Genomic DNA, 19,167 nt, shown 5'->3' on the forward strand with positions numbered 1-19,167 from the left:
GCCTCACAAGTGCTGGGATTGCCTGTGCCAGCCACTACCTGGCTTTTATTCCTTTCTTTTCTCTTCTTCCTTCCTTCCTTCCTTCCTTCCTTCCTTCCTTCCTTCCTTCCTTCCTTTCTTCCTTCCTTTTTATTCATTCATTCATTCATTCATATAATTTTTAGAGGTAGGACTTTTCTGTGTAGCCTTAGCTGTCCTAGAACTCACTGTATTGATCAGGCTGGCCTCGAACTCACAGAGATCTGCCTGTACCTCTGCCTTCCCAAGTGCTGGGTTTAATTAAAAGTGTGCGCCACCACTACTGCCCGGCTACTTTTTTTTCCTTTTTATGTGTATGAATGTTTTGCCTGCATGTATTCACATGCACCATGACATGCCTGTTACAGAAGAGGACATTGGCTCCCCTGGAACTGGAGCTACAGGTAATTGTGAGCCACCATGTGGGGGCTGGGAACTAAACCCTTGCTTGTCTTCTGCAAGAGCACCAAGTGGTCGTAACCCCTGAGCCACCTCTCCACCCTGCACTGCACTTCAAAAAATACTGAGACAGGCAGGGTCTTTCTAAGTTACTCAACTCCGCCTTGAATTCTCTCTGTAGCCCAAGCAGGCCTTGAACTTACAACGTGATCTTATAGCTGGGGTTAGAGGCTTGTGAACCAGGCCCAACTTCAAGACACGGCACGGAAATGCTCTTCCCATAATAACCACAGCCACCATAAGAACGTGGTCACGTGGTCTCTTTATTTGAAACGTTGAACACACTGTGGCACATGGTGGACCCGGGCATTTGGAGCCCAGCCTTCAGGGAGTGTGGTGACTGCAGGATGTAGTTGGAAGCAGAGGTGGGTCCTGATGCGTTACATACTTTAAGCTTAGTTTCTAGCCCTCTCTGCTTTCCTGCCTTCATGCACTCTGCTGCAGCTTTAGCTAAAGGACCACAAAGGCCAAAAGGCAAGCAGGCAGCGTCTTGTATAGCAACCAAGAAGTGCAAGGATGAATTCGAAAGAGCGTACGCGATCGATCCTGAGACCTGTCGTATGTAAAGCAGCCACCAGCCAGGCAGGCTCTGTCGGCAGGTGAGCTCTGCTGATGCTGGCACTGCGAGCTTGCTCTCTCCTGGGGCCGGACGGCAGACACAGGCCTTGCTCTAGAAAAGGCCCCTTTCTTTCTTCATCTGGAGCTGTTTCCAGCCAGGCAGAGCAGCAAATTGCCCTCTCGTGATGCCGAACACGGACACAAAGTCTTGTTCCGAGAGGTAATTCTGAGAAGACAGAACTTGTGGTGAGAAAGAAGACAGCGCCTTTCACTGATGCCTTTGAGTGAGCAGGAGGGAGGAGGGCAGGAGGGAGGCCTGGGGCTGTGGGAGGGGCTGTGGGAGGGGCTGTGGGAGGGGCTGTTTGGGTCCTGCTTGCTGGATGGGCAGTGAATGGATTATACATTATGGATGAATTATAAACATTTGACTTTGGATGGATGGGGGATCAAGTAGAGTATCTTGCTTCATGCCCTTACTACCATTCTTTTTATTGCTAGGGGGGTGAACCCAGGACTGCTCTCTGAGGAACCTGAGAATGTGCTCTACCATTGCACTGTACCCTTAGTACCCCAAGATCCTTAAAGTGTGAGCTCGAGAAGAGAAGATCATTTCAGTGCAGTGTCCATGTCAAGATCTAAGCTACGACCTTTATTATTATTATTATTATTACTTTCTGAGATAGCATCTTAACATAGTCCTGGCTGTCACAGAACTCACTGCATAGCCCGGGTTGGCTTGGAAACTGTGGTGACCCTCCTGCCTCCATCCCCAAAGTCCCAGGATTACAGTCATGAGCCACCAAGCCCAACTGACCTGTGGCCTCTGCTTCTAAGAGCATTGTAGCCTAGATGCTTACAACTTGGCTAGAGGGGCTGGAGAGTTGGCTCAGCAGTTAAGAGCACTGACTGCAATTCCAAAGGTCCTGAGTTCAAATCCCAGCAACCACATGGTGGCTCACAACATCCTTAAAGAGATCAGATGCCCTCTTCTGGTGTGTCTGAAGACAGCTACAGTGTACTTACATATAATAAGTAAATTAAAAAAAGAAAAAAAAAGAAAAAAAACGACTTGGCTAGAGAAGAAATTACATTAGGAAGATTCAGAATCTTTAAGCAACTCTTTCAGGGGGAAAATCCACTCATTCACCTACCCATTCAACGTTAATATGTTAATTCATTTAACTAAAACCTAACGCAGGAAATAAAGGTGCCCAAGGGGAGTGTGTGTTGGGAGGGGCTCATCAAGAGAACAGAGCTAGGAAACTGGTAGTCAGGGAAAGACGGCCAGAGGTGAAGCTCTGCAGACAGCTGGCTCTCACAGGAACACCAGCAAGCAAAAGAGTCCATGGCTGGGTAAGCCTGTTCCAGGGATAGAAAAAGCAGGCACTGGAAGACGGCATGTGAGCTTTCCTGGGGGCAGGGCCAGACTGTGGACCCCTGTGGAGTCAGTACAGTGGGAAGCCCTCTGAGGTGTTTTAAAGCTTTCTATTACATCTATTTAGTGTGTGTGTGTGGGGGGGGGGGGGCATACTTGTGAAGGTCAGAGGACAACTTGTGGAATCAGTTCCTCTCGTGGGTACCCAACTTAAGTTCTGAAGTTTGAAGGCCTTTACCTACTGACCCATCTTGCCAGCCCATGTGGTGTTTTATTTAATTTTTTAGAACTATTATTTGTTAAAGATTTTACGTGTATGGGTGCTCTATCTGCGTGTACACCTGTGTGCCAGAAGAGGGCAGGCGTCAGATCTCACTACAGATGGTTGTGAGCCACCACGTGGTTGCTGGGAATTGAACTCAGGAGCTCTGGAGGAGCGTCCAATGCACTGAAGCGCTAAGCCATCTCTCCGGCCCACGGGGTTAAGTTTAAATAGAGCGGATCATCTGCTTCTGGGAAAATCCCTGTCAGTTCCCGCAGTGGGCTGGCTCTGCTCCCCTTTCCCCCAGCTCCGTGCTTAACCTATGGGATTCCCACACCCCCACGGTCAGTTGTACAGCCACTCACCTCCTTCTTGGCAGGGTCCACACCCTCAGGCAGCTCCTGGTTCTGACCTTTCCGCAGAACTTCCACAGGGTAGTGCTTTGGCTCAGTTTCACTAGAATTCAGGCAGAGTGTTGCGTTCTTCATGCCCTGCGTGAGAGAAGAGCACAGCGGCTCAGCCGCTGGTAGATAGAGCAGTGTTTTGCGTGGCCTCGGTTCCCTGCATGTATAAGATTTATACTTTGGCTTGTGCCGCTCCCTCCTCTGTGAACATCTTTCAGAATGGCCATCCCTAAACCTACACACATGACAAACCTGGGAACGCTGATTGAGCAGGTCCAGTGTGAGCCTTTAGCACCAAATCGGCGTAGGCACTGCACTTAGGTCTAACCATACGTTACATGTCTGTTTATGTAGCGCTGGGAACTGAAGCCAAAGCCTCACACGTGATAGGCAGGTACTCCGCAGCCGAGCTGTATACGTCTCCCGGAAGTTGTTTTCAAATACTGTGATCATAGCCCTTCTATTCGAGTTTTTGTTTGTTTGGTTTTTTTGGGGTTTTTTTGGATTTGGCTTTTTCGAGACAGGGTTTCTCTGTGTAGCCCTGGCTGTCCTGGAACTCATTCTGTAGACCAGGCTGGCCTCGAACTCAGAAATCCGCCTGCCTCTGCCTCCCAGAGTGCTGGGATCACAGGCGTGCGCCACCACCGCCTGGCTTCTATTCAAGTTTTTAATCTAGGTCCTGCGTTTGCAGTCGTTAAATGGTCTCAGGCTGAAGCTACACCTAAGTACACTTTACAGACACTTGTGGCATCCCGTTTGCTTTGGGGCCTGAGTCAGCAGAGCACAGAGGACACCGTGCAAGTGCCTGTGCCATGCCTCCCATCCTGCCATTCAGAGCTGCTGGCTGCAGGCGCACCTGGAGCTGTTAAAATAGAGGACGGTGGCCAAGCCCCGTGGACTTCACTGTCAGAAACACATACAATATCATCTGGGTTAGACACTTGGACCTGAGGAATACTAACAATAATCCTAAGCTCTCTGGAAAGGCAGAAAGGGTTGAGTAATAAAATTAGGTTGTGTTCTTACTTTTTTTTTCTTATATAGCCCATGCTGGCCTTCCACTCCACTCAATATGTAGCGTGGATAACCTTAAATTCTTTAATTTTCTGTGAATTTTGTATATGGAGGGATATGTGTGCACATGAGTGGGGGTGCTCTTGTAGTCCAGAAGAATGCATACGGGAGCTGTAGTCAGGGTCTCTGTGAGCCACCCAGCACAGGTGCTTCTCTTAGCTGCAGAGCCAGACCTCAGCCCCGCCCCGCCACACCTACCGTGTTCTGCAATGCAGTAAGTCAGGAATTTGGCTCTGAGACCTGCTTTTTCCCTCCTTCCCCCCTCCTATTTTTCCTTTCTTTCTTCCTTCCTTTCATCCTTTTCTTTTTTTAATTTATTTATTATTATATGTAAGCACACTGTAGGTGTTTTCAGACTCCAGAAGAGGGCATCAGATTTCATGACGGATGGTTGTGAGCCACTATGTGGTTGCTGGGATTTGAACTCATGACCTTCGGGAGAGCAGTCAGTGACCTGCTGGGCCATTTCTCCAGCCCCTTCTTTTCCTTTTCCTTTTCCCTTTCCCTTTCCTTTCCTTTCTTTTTCTTGAGATGGAGGTCTTGCTATGAAGACTAGACTGACCTAGAACTCACAACTCTCCGACATTTGCTTCGCAAGTGCCTGAGACTCGCTCTTCTATTACAATACCCTCTGAGGGTGGGCGCAAGTCAACGGTAGAATGCCTCACTAGCTTGCACCTCAGACAGAACACCACGCAACAGACAACAAAGGCCCCTCGCTTCCAAGTGGACGACTGGCGGAGTCCTAGAGACACAAGAGCATCTGCAGCACTCTCTCCTCTAAGTGTGACCCAACTCACAGCGGTGATTCGCACGATAGCAGCGGCGTCTCCCAGCTCCTCCTTTAACTGCTCATATGATTTTCCTTCCTAGGAAGAGACGGAGGAAACAGAGGGGGGTACTTATTGATTTTCCTTCCTAGGAAGAGACGGAAGACACGACACGGAGGGAGGTATTTATTGACTGGCCCTCCCTGACTTTGCACGGACAGTCAGGATTGTGAACGTGTGTAGACAGGAATCATAGTTCCTCACTGCCTCCTGCTGACACAGGGCACTGACTACGCTCCCTGCGTCAGCAGGAGGCAGTGAGGAACTATGAGGGGATGGAACAGCTCGTCTCCCCCATGGGTTCTGAGACTCGGGGCAGTCAGAACAACGTATCCTCGGTTTCTATTTTTCTTACGCTCCAAACGTGAGGGTCCCATGCCAGGAACCAGCCTGTGAAGGTGGGGGGCTCAAAGCCCTGTTTGACGATCAGGATCGGTGTGTCGGGGTCTCGGCCACTGGGGTGCGTCACCAGGTATTCCTGGGCAGTGGAGAGGGCCCCCTCCTTCTCTGTGGCGTTGGCCTCCGCTCCTATCCACAGGAACACCTGTCACACCGATTTCATATCGTTAGTGCGTCCAGAGGACCAAGTGCTGCCGTGCCCGAATCTCATCGCCACCCCTCCCCGCCTCCAGCCAGTCATGCCCCAAAGAGGAAGGTCCCAGAAACAGCTTGATTTTGTGATTTCAGTTGCTATGCATATCTTCTAAGTTTTCACATTCCAACTGCAACTTCCTAATGAACAGCGTACAAAACACCCCTCATGCTGTCTCACTGTGCCTCAAACCTCAGAGAAGCCAAATGTGGCCGTTCCTATAGGAACATCCATTCTGGGTAAGCCTGAGCCCGCAGTTGTGAAGAACAGAACTGAGAATCTGTGGCCCTGGATCCAGGGAGTTACTGGACTCACGAGCTGGACCAAGGCAGTTGTCCCATCACCACGCCTCTCCGTGTTCACCGACGCAGCCAGCACCTGCTGCCCTTGTCCTGCCCTGCTTTCTGGTGTGATGGGGCAGGCCCTCAGAGCCCACAACCCTTCTCGGCTGTATCCCTTGGGAAGCTCTTGTCTCACATCTTTGGTGTCTGTTTGGTTCTGACTGGATCTTACTCTCTAGCCTAGGCTGGTCTCAAACTCACTCTTGCTTGAACTCACAGAAACTCTCCTGCCTCAGCCTCCCTAGTGCCGGGACTGCAGGCACGAGCCACTCTGCCAGGCTTATTTTATTCTCTGGTAGGATTCCGTGTCTTGCTCTCCAGCACCATCTCCTTCCCCAGAGCCCGACTCATCTCCCACTCGGCCTTCTTCTCTAGGAGTCCTGACTCCTGAGCACCAAACGCTTCACGCTTCAGGCCCTCACCATAAAGCACTGCCTGCCCCCCCTCCAGCCTGTAACCCCTGAAGGCTCATTGGCAGGGAGAGAAGCGGCACTCAGGAAGACATCTCTTTCCCCTGCTGCCTAAAGGGCCCCACCCATAGCCTCTAGAATCGGCTATCCTCAGATGAGGGCGGACATATGCTACACTTTGTTTTCCAAAATAAGATGAGGAACTTCCCAGGGCGGTGAGGGAAGTTTCGTTTTTTGTTCAGCTCACGTTTTTCTATTGTCTCTGTCCATGTGGAGGATGTGAGAGCACGTATGCAGCATGGAGGTTACAGGACAACTTACAGGGGATCGAGCTTGGGCTGTCAATGTCTGTGGCACTCACTGGGCCGTCTTTTTGAGACAGGGACCCTGGCTGGCCTCAGACTTCCTTCGGATCCTCCCACCTCTGTGCCCAGCTGCTTAGCCTCCAGGCCTATATCCTGATCCTGGCTTAAGGCTGGCGAGGTTGGACGTCAGTCTACTCTGAGTGTGACATAAAGTGGGCTCTCTAATAACCACTGAAGACAGTTGACTTAGTTGGTCCAGCACTGGCCTGCTTTCATCCTAGGCGAGGACGCCATTCGGAAACAAGCCTGAACCCTGGAGACCTTTGCCAGCGTCCTGAACCCTGCAGCTGCGTCTTACCTGGTCCCAGGTGTCCAGGAGCATCACATCACCTGGGCTCAGGTCATCCTGGGTGAAGTCTGTGACCTCGGTAACAAGGAACCGGCCAGTCTTATTGGAACATTCGAAGAGCCGGACCTGGACGTCCAGGGTTTCTTGCTGCAGCCTGTGGTATAATCATGTAGGACAGAGCAGCATAGGAATCATGTTTAGCGTGCGTGCATGTGTATGTGAGTGTGTGTGTGTGTGTGTGTGTGTGCACATGTGCATGTATGCATGTGTGTCTATATGAAGACAGAAATAGCTTTGGGTGTTTCCCATAGGTCTCCACTGTAGTGTTTTGAGACAGGGTCTCCCAGGATCTGGATTGTGCCAGTTTGGTTAGACTATCCCACCAGCAAGCCTGAAGGATCCTGATGTCACCCCCACTCCCCAGCATAGGGATCACAGGCCTGCGCCGCTGTAGCTGCTTTCTGACTGTTAGGGATGGAGCTCAGGACCTTGTGTTTGCACAAGGACTCCTTCGACTAAGTTGCGTCCCCAGCCCGGAATGTTTAAAGCGTGAGGGATCTCAGGATTTGTATGGGCCACCGGCCAGGGCAGCCAAGAAGACAGGGCCGACTGCGCACTCACCTTTTGTCATTAGCATAGGGTGCTTTTCCTCCCAGAAGGTCCCAGAACTCAGGAGGCTCCTGGCCCTCAGCCACAGTGTCCGCGTTGCCATCACAGAGAAGCTGGACCAGCTCCTTAGCCATCGCCCGCTCATCCCCGCTAGACCCCTGGGAAGAGTGAGGAGAACACCAACACCAGTGTTAGAGACACAGGGCACATTGGTAGGGATGCCAGGCTTCCAAAACTGGGGGTTAGCACTGTGCTGCAGTGCTCCAGGATGGGGGGGGGAGGGAGGAAAACAGGACATGCAGGCAAAGGATAGACCTGCTCTGAAACCCACAGTGCTCCGATGCAGCAGTCACCTGTTGTAGCCTTGCCTGGAATTGTAGCACACAATTTCTACTGATGTAAACACTGGGTCTTACACATGCACAGTAAATGCTCTGCCTTTGTAGCAAGCCAGGCCTAGCGTGTAACTTTCATTCTTTTTTTGTTTTGTTTTTGTTCTTTTGGTTTTTGGAGACAGGATTTCTCTGTGAAGCACTAGATGTCCTGGAACTCATGCTAGTCTCAAACTCAGAGATTCCCCTGCCTCTGCCTCCCGAGTGCTGGGGTTAAAGGCCTGTGCTACCTTTGCTCAGTTTCAATCTTACTTTTTTTTTTTTTAAGATTTATTATTTATTATATGTAAGTACACTGTTGCTGTCTTCAGACACCCCAGAAGAGGGCATCAGATTCTGTTATAGATGGCTGTGAGCCACCATGTGGTTGCTGGGATTTGAACTCAGGACCTCTGGAAGAGCAGTCAGTGCTCTTAACCACTGAGCCATCTCTCCAGCCCATCTGTCTTACTTTTTTAATTACAGTAAAATTGACTTCATTGGGCTCCACGAGGCTTAAACAGATCTCTGTCCCCATAGTGAAGTTTCTTTAGTCCTCCCAAATTCCTACATCTTTGAAAATCACATCCTGAGTCTTGAACTCTTTTGTTTTGTTTTGTTTTTTGGATTTGTTTTTTTTTTCGAGACAGGGTTTCTCTGTGTAGGTCTGGCTGTTCTGGAACTCACTCTGTAGACCAGGCTAGCCTCTAACTCAGAAATCCGCCTACCTCTGCCTCCCACAGTGCTGGGATTAAAGGCTTGCGCCACCACTGCCTGTCCTGAACTCTTGACATAGGCTAAGCTGTGCTCCATTAGAACGATCCTAGCATTTCTCGACTGTCTTTTATTATTTTTATTATTATTTAATGTATGTGAATACACTGTTGTCTTCAGACACACCAGAAGAGGGCATCATCCCACTGCAGATGGCTGTGAGCCACCATGTGGTTGTTGAGAACTGAACTCAGGACCTCTGGAAGAGCAGTCAGGGTTCTTACCACTGAGCCATCATCTCTCTAGCCCATTTCTCGGCTGTCTTAAGTAGAAGCCTGTCACATCCAGCCTTGGAGACCGGATTCTTTCAGTTGTCAGGACACTCTTGTCACTTGGAGACTCCATGTTGTGTGCATGAATGGCCCTTTCATTTTTATTGCTGAGTAATATTCCACTGAAGGAATATATCCATGTTCATCTATTTTCCAGATCACTTCTAATGCGAGGGGCTTAGAAACAAATGTGCTATGCACGTGTGTTTACAACTCTTTATGTAAGAAAGTTTTTGTTCACTGGTGCCTTTTTAAGATTTCCTTTGCTTGCACAAGTGTTCCATTCACATGTAAGTATGTGTAGGTGTGTGCCCCCAAGTGTGTGCAGTGCTTACAGAGGCCAAAGAGGTCTGATCCCCTGGAGTAGGACTTGTGAGCCACCATGGGGGACTCAACCCAGGTCTTCTGCAGGAGGCATCTCCTTTGAGCCCTCTTTCCAGCCCCAGGATTGTGTGTGTGTGTGTGTGTGTGTGTATGTATGTGTGGTACATGTGTGTGTGTATGTGACTGTACCTGTGTGTGTATGTGACTACCTGTGTGTGTACATGTATGTGTATGTGACTACCTGTGTGTGTACATGTGTGTATGTGACTGTATGTGTGTGTATGTATGTGTGTACATGTGTGTGTGTATGTGACTGTACCTGTGTGTGTGTATGTGGCTGTACCTATGTGTGTGTGTGTGTGTGTGTACGTACATGTATGTGTATGTGACTGTATGTGTGTGCTCGCCCACGTGTGTATGCATGTGCTGGGGTTACAGATAAGAACTCCCAAGTTCAGCCTTTTGTGTGACTGGGGATTGCACTTGGGTGTGTACTACTCTTTACTGTCTTGCTGACAGGGCTGTGGGCAGGGGCAGGGCAATCGTGAACCCCAAGGAACTAACTAGTAGGACTCAGCAGCCATCTTACCTTGCCATACCACAGGTAGTGCTCCGCCTGAGTCCGCAGCAGAAAGACATCATTGGAGTTGAGGGAGGAAGCTGAGGCCGAGACCTCCACTGCTTTGGTGTTGGATTTGTCGTTCCCATGGATCTGGAAGAGTCTTACTGGAGGGTCAGGCTCTGCATTTCCCTTCCTGGAAGTCCCGCCCTCAAGAGAAGAAAAGCAGAATCCAGACCCTCAGAGCCCCACCGGGGCTGGCTACTGTGAACGCCAGATGGACTGCATACCATCTTTACCCCGCACGGTCCCCTAGGCTAACAGGCTAGGACCAGTGTCTCCCACCGCAGTGTTGGATGGGTGCAGGCTGGGTGACAGCTTCTGCTGTGCAGACTTTGCGGCACAGACGAGAAAGACCATGAGCACTAGCTAGACAGTGGCTTGAGACTTCCCTGGATGTCTCAGACCAAGCGCCTCCGTGCCCTAACGTCTAAGCGAAGCCTTGTTCATCCCGCCACACACACCCCCTCACCCCGACCCCAGCCTGTCTGGTAGCTCTTTCTTGGTTCCTCAGCTCCAAGCATCCCTGCACAGGGTGAAGTTTTGTCTGTAGGTCCTCACCTCATAGATAACCAGCTTTCCTTTGAAGATGGCCATGAAGTGGCGGGGCTCTTTCCCCATGCTAACCCGGACCTGCACAGGGGCTCCGGCAAACTGCTGATCCACCTCCACCGCCTGGTAGGCCGAGGCTGCCAGCTCATCCCGGGAGGCGTGGCGGCCCTGCGGCGGTGAGAAAGGAGTGAGCCCAACGTCCAGGGAGGCCCCTGAACCAATACCGCGCTGAGAGCTTGCGCCTGGATTCAGTACCGCACCTAGACCTTGCGCCTGGCCCCAATACTGTGGCTGACTCTAATACCGGTACCGTGCCAAGAGTTTGCTCCCTGGATCCAATACCGCAAGAGAGCTTGCTCCTGGATCCAGTACCGCGCCAAGAGTTTGCGCCCGGCCTACCTGCCAGATGTACAAGATGTAATGGGGTTTCCTGTTCACATCATAGGTGTAGAGAACCAGATAGCAGTCTCCCCCATAGAAAAAGCCATGCCACTGATATTCCACAGGGACCAGCTCCAGGTTCTCAATTCTCCAGACCTAGACACAAGAGGAGACACAGTCCCTCAGAGAGGGGCATTCCTGTTCAGGGAATTCCACCCGGAGGGAACTGGGCAGTGTGGAACAAGCTGCCCCGCCCCACCGGGGCCCTCTGTGCCTTGAAGACCCATCACATTTGCAAGACTTGAATGCTGAGAACGGTCCCAGGTCACACAGGTCCAGAGCCTCCCATCAAGCAGCCTAGGTCTTCACCGACGACTTGAACACATCTTCCAGGTGATAGACCATTGGGGAAAGTGTCCCTCACTTCCCGAAGCATTGTGGGTAAACAGCCAGCTCCACACCTCTTGGACAGTATAGAAGTGTGGAGTGGGAAAGAAGCATGCGGAACGGGCTGCCCTCCTCTGCGGTGGGAACATCCCAGAGGCCGAGCGCAGCCCTCGCCGGCCTCACCTCAACCCTGCCGTTTCCGTCATCCACCATCCTCTCCTGCGCAGCCACTTCTGGCTTGGTGTGTAACAGAGTCACGTCAAACTTGTCCTGGAAGATTTTAGCTGCAGAGAAAGAGGTGGGAAATGCCAGGTGAGCAGACACTCGAGCCTCTTTCTAGGGTCCCAGCAGAAGACACGGGTGGGGAAATCTCACCAATTTTACCAATGCTGAATGTTTTCCCCAAGCCGGAGGTCTGGTCCTTCACAGACCATTTCTGGAACAACTGTTTGAACATGGCTGACTCTGCGCCATCGTTGACGGTCTCCACGTTGGTGCTGCTGGGATATCCCTTCATCTTGATGAAATCCTGCACCCCGAGCACACACACACACACACACACACACACACACACACACACACACAATAGCCTGTCAGTCAGGGCACGTACTGAGTGTTTGCTCACCTGGTATTTCACTCTCTGAAGTCAGGTGGGGGGATTCTCTCCTCTGTGACCCTGGGAATCATAGCCAATCTCTGCCTCACATTTTTTGGTGTCTCTTCATCAAACTGCCACAATTATGGCCGTTATGGATCGATATTGCAGGACCTACTATGCGCCTCTACGGACTGTATCAGAGTTATTTGCTCATTTGTTCCTTGTAAGCACATCACGGGCTGGGTCTACAGAATTTTAGTAAATGCCCCTTGAGGACCGGGCCCTAATCTGGACCTGTGACACCCCCTTCAATAGCAACAGCACCTTCCGGGAGCCAGGAGTTAGTTCTGTGTGCCAAGGATGGCTCCGGGCACTTCACGAACCGGTTTGTCTTACAGTGGTTCTGGGAGACAGGGTTCGTCCTTGTTAGATATTGGGAAACTGAAGCTCAGAGGCGCTCAGCGGCCTCGCCCACAACACTCAGCTGGAAAGGGTAAAACCTACACGTGAATCCCAGTCGGTATGTTTAATTTGAAGCCCATATATGTCACCGTGCTCAAGTGCCTGGCGTGTTTGGGCACATGTCTATGGCAATAATGGCCGAGTATTCAGTCAGCATTGCATATCTCCAGCTCCTACCAGGGCTTTGGACATGGCCGCCTGTTTCTCAACCTTGGTGGCTCCTTTGCCTTTCCACACGTAGATCTTGGTGCCACTTTGATCCAGGATGTAGCAGTCCTGAAGCAGTCGGAGAGAAGTATGGTTACTCAAACTCAAGACTTTGCCCAGGGTCTGCCTTCGAAGTTACTTCCGGCTTCCTCAAGCAAAGTCCCCCCCACCCCCCCAGTCTACTTACATCATGGTTCAGTAGGTCCTGGACCAGGGGCCTTGTTGCCACCTCTGTGACAGACAGCTGCCCAGCTGTGTCAGAGACACTGGTGAAGGAGAGAGAGATTAGCCTATGCCTTCGCTTTGTGAAGTATCCCATAGTTAAAGTGAGGTTCAGTGTGGCATTTCTGGACAGAGTGTACTTCTTCCTTTTTTTTTTCTTTTTTTTTCTTTTTGTTTTTTTCAAGACAGGGTTTCTCTGTGTAGCCCTGGCTGTCCTGGAACTCACTCTATAGACCAGGCCGGCCTCAAACTCAGAAGTCTGCCTGCCTCTGCTTCCCAAGTGCTGGGATTACAGGCGTGCACTACTATGGCCCGGCTCAGAGTGCACTTCATGAGATAGACAAGGTTTGAATGCAGAGAAGAAGATATCCTCTGTTCTCTGGAGGGGACTGTGGATCTCTCTCCCAAACTATCCCATCCACATCCCTAGGCATGGATACTCCAGATGGCCAGCTGCCTCTCTGAGGGCCGTGCCGTTTCTGCGCTCCTTGTAGGAGACACATTTAAAAAGGATGAACCAAGAGCAAGGGCAGATGCCTCTGCCCAAGCGGAGTGCCTGCTGTTCTAGAGGACATCTCCCCACCCCCAGCCTCCAGCCCGCAGCCGGGCTAAAACACTCACTGATATAACATGATATTTGATTTCTGCTGCTGATCCATGATCTCATCAGGAACTGCAGGCTTGATAATGGAGCGTCGGCCAAGGGTATCCTGGAGAACTGTCATCAGCTCTGGGCTGGCCGCCTCTTTGTCTCCCTCAATCACCCCGATTTCAGCACGGCCCCCTCGCTCCCTGTCCCGAATGTCCTTCGCCAGAAGCATAGCCTGCCACAGAAGCCAAAGGAGGCACTCAGCTCAGCCGGTGCCCTTTCCTTCCCCACAGGGTCCCCACAGGGCCACTAGGATGGCAGGCAAAGTACCCCGATGCCGAGGAGACATGCCCTTCGCCTGTCTGCAAGGCAGTCTAGGCTAAGGCAGGGGGTCGGCCTGCATGGAAGGCGAAGGAAGAAGGCACCCAAGGGGGCAAGCCCAGCTTGATGCCAGACCCGGAGAAGAGGAGGAGGAGCCAGACCTTGAGACGTTCCCCACTGTTGCTCTCTGGGCCGTTCCACTGGACGATGACCATCCCAAGGTCCAGCAAGAAGACATCGCCTCGGTTAAAACTGTCCCAGCTCATTTCCACCTGCATGTGAGGGGTCAGAGCGGTTTGGGGCGGTCTGAGGTGCCAGGGTGGGAGCACCGGGGCCCGGGACGGCCATGGTGAGACTTACCTCAGTGGCTCTGATGTTTCTTTTCCCCTTTACGTGTAGCAGCCTCTTCACATCATAGGTATTGGTCTCCACGTGCTTCATCCCAGAGGCCACGCCCCCCTTTTTATAGCTGAGGGGACATTGGTCCAGTTATTTGTCGCATGCCCACTATGGCACTAGGTTCTGGGAAGACTACTGAGAATTAGTTACAGCGGTAACATATGGACATCGGCCGCTGCCCATGTCACTTATAATAACAAACAAGCAAAGTAAACAGATACTGCGCCTGCTGCCCCAAGGTGCCCGAAGGGTGGGTCATTTGAGCTGAAAAAAAATTTTTTTTAATTTGTTTTTTTCGAGACAGGGTTTCTCTGTGTAGTCCTGGCTGTCCTGGAACTCACTCTGTAGACCAGGCTGGCCTCGAACTTAGAAATCTGCCTGCCTCTGCCTCCCAGAGTGCTGGGATCACAGGCTTGAGCTGAGATTTTATGAGAAGTCCCAAGGACGAGAAGAGTAGTGCAGCAGGCGGAGGAAAGCTCATAGGTTGGGATTACAGGTGCCTGGCTAGGCTGGCCCTCGTGTTAGGTGTCCACGCACCCCACGCCCACGTGTGACCTCCCAGAACTCTCCCTGCCTCATCCTGGAACTCTCACCTCCCTCCTTCATTCCAGTAAAGCGTGTCCTGTCACCCGTGTGCACGACTTTCATAAACACGTGGAGGTCGTCATTCCCTTGTAGACCCCTCTGTGTCTTTGTTCCTGTGTGCTAGGGTGAGGCTTGCCACCAACACCTGTCTTTCTGTGACAGACACCTACGTTGACCACAGCCTCCTCCCGCCGCTAACGCAGTCAGGAACACCCTGGATCATGGGTCCTTACAGGCCTGGGTGTCTGAGGGGTTGTTCTGAGACTTCGATGGGGTTCACAATTTATAGTCCCAGTACGCTCCAGAACACTGTGCGGACCCTCACCAAAACACTGTGCGGACCCTCACCCCCCTCGTAGGGCTCCTCACAGCCCGCCCCGCCCTGGGCCCCACCCCGCTCTGATTTGCAAGGCGTGGCTCTGATGGGCTCAGGGGATGGCTTTGCATCTCTCAGGTGACTTCAAAGGCACACTGAGCCTTTGGTGTCCTCCCCTCCCGGAAACTGTTGTATCTGTCTCCACTCTGTGCACGCGCAGCTACTCACATAATGCCCTGTTTGAAGTAGCCGCGGAAGGTGTCGGACTCGTGGTACTGGACCTCGCGGTGCTGCACGGGGCTGCCCCCCAGGTAGTCATCCAGCTGTGTGGTGTAGATGGCCGCGCAGCTCTGCTCATCCTGGGAGGAGTCCTTCCCGATCCAAAAGTGGATGTTCTGGGAGAGAAGGCTGCCCACTCTCCGGGTCTAGGATGTAGCCAGAGGGGCGGGGTCAGGTCCCAGCTCACCTCTGTTATCCTGCTGACTTCTCCAGTGTGGGAAGGCCCCAGTATGCCCTGTCCTAAGGGGCCGCAGGGCAAGGCCCCTCCACGCAAGCAGCCCTTCTTTCTCTGTACTGGAGCAACTGTGTCACGCACGACCCGTTCACAGGCCCGCTGAAGCTCTCTCTGATAGCCCTACTTCCTTCCCACAGTTGGGGAAGTTGACCACTTGCTGTTCCTAAAGTGGGGAACCTTCTTCCCCAGTTGGATTTCAGGCTCTGTCTAAAGGGCCCCAGCACCCACAGAACTGCATAGCTGTTAGTACCGTCTGTGCGATATTATTCCTCCAGCACGACAAAGCATAAGATTTGATTTTATTTTAGACAGGTTATTGTATAGCCCAAGCTTGTCAAACTTGCTGAGGCAGGACTCGAACCCCTGATCTCCCTTGTCTCACCTCTCAAGTGCTAGGATCATAGGCGTGTGCCACTCGGCTCCACTCTTGGTTTTTGGAGACAGGTTTGCCTGGAGCCTTGGCTAGTGGATTTAGTATGTAGCTCAGGCTGACCTTGAAGTCATCATCTTCCTGAGTGCTATGACTATAGGCATATACCATCTATCCTGTCAACTTGTCCCAAACTGGGGTAATCTGGAGGAAGTACATGGATTGGGAAAAAACACCTCACTAGGCAGTGGTGGCGTACACCTTTAATCCCAGTACTTGGAAGGCAGAGGCAGGCAGATTTCAGAGTTCGAGGCCAGCCTGGTCTACAGAGTGAGTTCCACGACAGCCAGGGCCACACAGAGAAACCCTGTCTCGGAAAACCAAAACCAAAAACAAAAAAAGAAAGAAAGAAAGAAAGAAAGAAAGAAAGAAAGAAAGAAAGAAAGAAAGAAAGAAAGAAAGAAAGAAAAAAGAAAAAATGTCTTCATCAGATGGCCTGTGGGTACGTCTGTAGTGTGTTTTCCTGATCGCTGACTGATGGGCAGGTAGTCCTTGGGTATATTTTGAAAAGGCACAGGAAGGGGCTGAAGAGATGGCTCAGCAGTTAAGAACACTGACTGCTCTTCTGAAGGTTCCTGAGTTCAAATCCCAGCAACCACATGGTGGCTCACAACCATCTGTAATGGGATCTGATGCCCTCTTCTGGTGTGTCTGAAGGCAGCTACAGTGTGCTCACATATAATAAATAAATAAATAAATAAATAAATAAATAAATAAATAAATAAATAAATAAATAAATCCTTTTTTAAAAAGGCACCAGAAGCCAGTAAGCAGCATTGCTCTGAGGTCTCTGCTAGTTCCTGCCTTGAACTCCTGGCCTGACTTCCCTCAGCAGATGAAATAAATCCTTAACCTCCCAAGCTGCAGTTTTTGTTTGTTTGGTTTTTTGTTTTGTTTTGTTTTTTTGAGACAGGGTTTCTCTGTGTAGCCCTGGCTGTCCTGGAACTCACTCTGTAGACCAGGCTGGCCTCGAACTCAGAAATCTGCCTGCCTCTCTGCCTTCCAAGTGCTGGGATTAAAGGCGTGTGCCACCACTGCCCGGCAAAACTGCTCTTGCTCAGGGCGTTTGTCACAGTAGAAACTATCCTACCTAAGGTACCGCGAGCACTGTGTGGCCAAAGTCAGGCTGAGTGTTTGTCTGGCCTTCTGAACACTTTAGTGTGTGGCTGGGACCCTGGGATGTGTGTGTGTGCTATATGTGTGTGTGTGTGCTATATGTGTGCATCTGTATGTGTGGTGTGTGTGTGTGTGTGTGTGTGTGTGTGTGTAGACAGCTTACACCCAAGAGGAGGGTTGGACTGAGGGCCCCAGGCCCACTGTTCAGTCTGACACACGCACAATCACAACCCAGGCCTGATGGTAGCCCTTGTCCGTCAGCGTGAGGAACAGTCTAGACAGACACTGGGAGCCCCACTGCTCTCTCCGTGGAGGAGCTGCCTGCTGAGGGGCGAACACGGCGGTGGAGGGCATCGCTCACCGAGAGGATGATGTAGCAGTCTCCCTCGTAGAAGCTGCCGTGAGCACTCAGGGGCACCAGCGCCAGCTCCATTTTCTAGAAGGATTAGCAGAGTTTGTATGCAGCTGTGCACCTCGCTCCCGCCTTCCCCACAGGCTCCCTCTCCTGTCGCTCGCACGGGCAGCAGAGGAGCCACCTTCCTGTCTTTACAGGCAGGCTGCAGCACAGGACAGGACCACTGCTCTGGCTTCTGGGAGCACTCTCTGGGAGCACACTCTGGGAGCACTCTCTGGGAGCACTCTCTGGGAGCACACTCTGGGAGCACTCTCTGGGAGCACTCTCTGGGAGCACTCTCTGGGAGCACACTCTGGGAGCATTCTGGGTCTGAGCCTCCCCTTGGTCTCATCTGTGGTCCCCTGGGGAGGCTTGTGATTCCCCCAAAGCCCACTACTAGGGAAAGAGTTGGGTGTAACTGCCAAATAACCCCCGTCTGAGCTGTATGGACTGTCCACAGTCCAGACAGCATGTCCAACCCTCTGCTCATGACTGATTGCCTAGAGTCACCAGGCTGTCCCCCCGGGTCTGGGAAGCAGAGCAGGAGAGGAGGCAGACAGCAGAGAGAACGCCATCGGCCTGTGGTGCTCCAGGCTGAGCATCCACAGTCAGAGTCTGGGTCGTGCGGCCCTGATCTGCTCATCCCAGGAGGGCCATTCACACGGCCTCAGATACAAATGATACTTTCTCTGCCCAAGTGAAGCAAACCCGTAGCCGTCTTTGTGTATGTTCTCTGTGAAACCCGGATGCTGGGTGTGAAATGATGAAATACATTCTGTGCGTCCCGGTTGGTGCCTGTTCACGCCCTTTCCCTTTACAGTTACTTATCGTATGCCACACTGTACCCTTGATGGTCAGAGAAACTCGGAGTTGGCTCCCTTCCTCCAGTGTGTGGGCCCCAGGACTTGCACTCGGTCACCAGGCTCGGCCGCACACACCCACCCATCTCCATGTGGCCAGCCCTTCCCGTTCATTCTGCAGTGAGGGTCCTGGCACTGGAGTAGACTCGGATTCCCACAAGCCTTGAGAGCTGGTGGCTCATGCCTTGGAACCGAACGGGGTGAAGGGAAGTGTCCCCTGTGGGGCTCAGGCTGCAGCAGCAACTGACCAGGTAGAGGTAGGCATGCCCTGGTGTCTGGTAGGTGCACCTGGACCAGAGTGCAGAGCCACCCTGGAGACCAAGGCCACAGGTTAAAGAGATGAGCAGTGCCCACCCCAAAGCTGGTAGGAACCAGACATGTTCTGACCAGTAGTCAAGAGTCTTCGGGCAAGGGACCTGTCTTTCTGAGATGTTTATTGGGAATGTAGACTCACCAACCAGATGCCCGGATGAAGGACACGCTTGGGGACCTGTGCTGAGTCACCGGGAGACTCAAGGTTGGGGAAGGCCGCCCTCTGAGGCTGACTTTCCGTAGCCACAGGTTCAGATCCCAGTGCTCAGGGTGGGTGTGGCTCCCACTGGTGGGTGCGGCTCCCACCCGCTCACCTCAATTCTCCACGTGATGATCCCGGGGTCATTGCTCACAGCCCTGAAGGCACTGCTCAGAGACATAATGTCTGTCTTCCTGGAACTGAAATATCACAAAGCCAGGAGTGAACGGGGAGCCATTGCTTCTCCTGAGATACCTTCCTGTGTCTTCTCATCAATCATCACGCTGTGTGCCCATCCAGCCACCACACCACCACCACACCATTTCACCACTGCAGCTCAAGTTCAGCACACAGGGACCTGGCTGGCCCGTCCCTGC

At 52.0% G+C, this 19,167-nt stretch overlaps 1 protein-coding gene across 1 annotated transcript; it reads right to left on the minus strand.

Annotated features, from left to right (window-relative positions):
- Positions 1-744: 744 nt before the first annotated feature.
- On the minus strand, positions 745-17,458 carry Avil (advillin). The gene is made up of 18 exons (XM_052166020.1): positions 17,387-17,458; positions 15,194-15,390; positions 14,026-14,134; positions 13,827-13,937; positions 13,377-13,579; positions 12,721-12,799; positions 12,504-12,602; positions 11,642-11,795; positions 11,450-11,550; positions 10,898-11,035; positions 10,508-10,666; positions 9,917-10,096; positions 7,599-7,744; positions 6,987-7,131; positions 5,336-5,524; positions 4,951-5,019; positions 3,038-3,163; positions 745-1,261 (listed from the first exon to the last, which is right to left on the minus strand). The coding sequence occupies exons 1-18, from the start codon at positions 17,456-17,458 to the stop codon at positions 1,148-1,150; spliced, it is 2,391 nt and encodes a 796-aa protein (XP_052021980.1). The 3' UTR covers positions 745-1,147.
- Between the last annotated feature and the right edge of the window lie 1,709 nt (positions 17,459-19,167).

This window comes from Apodemus sylvaticus, chromosome 20 (assembly GCF_947179515.1).
Source record: "Apodemus sylvaticus chromosome 20, mApoSyl1.1, whole genome shotgun sequence".
Classification (NCBI taxonomy): domain Eukaryota; kingdom Metazoa; phylum Chordata; class Mammalia; order Rodentia; family Muridae; genus Apodemus; species Apodemus sylvaticus.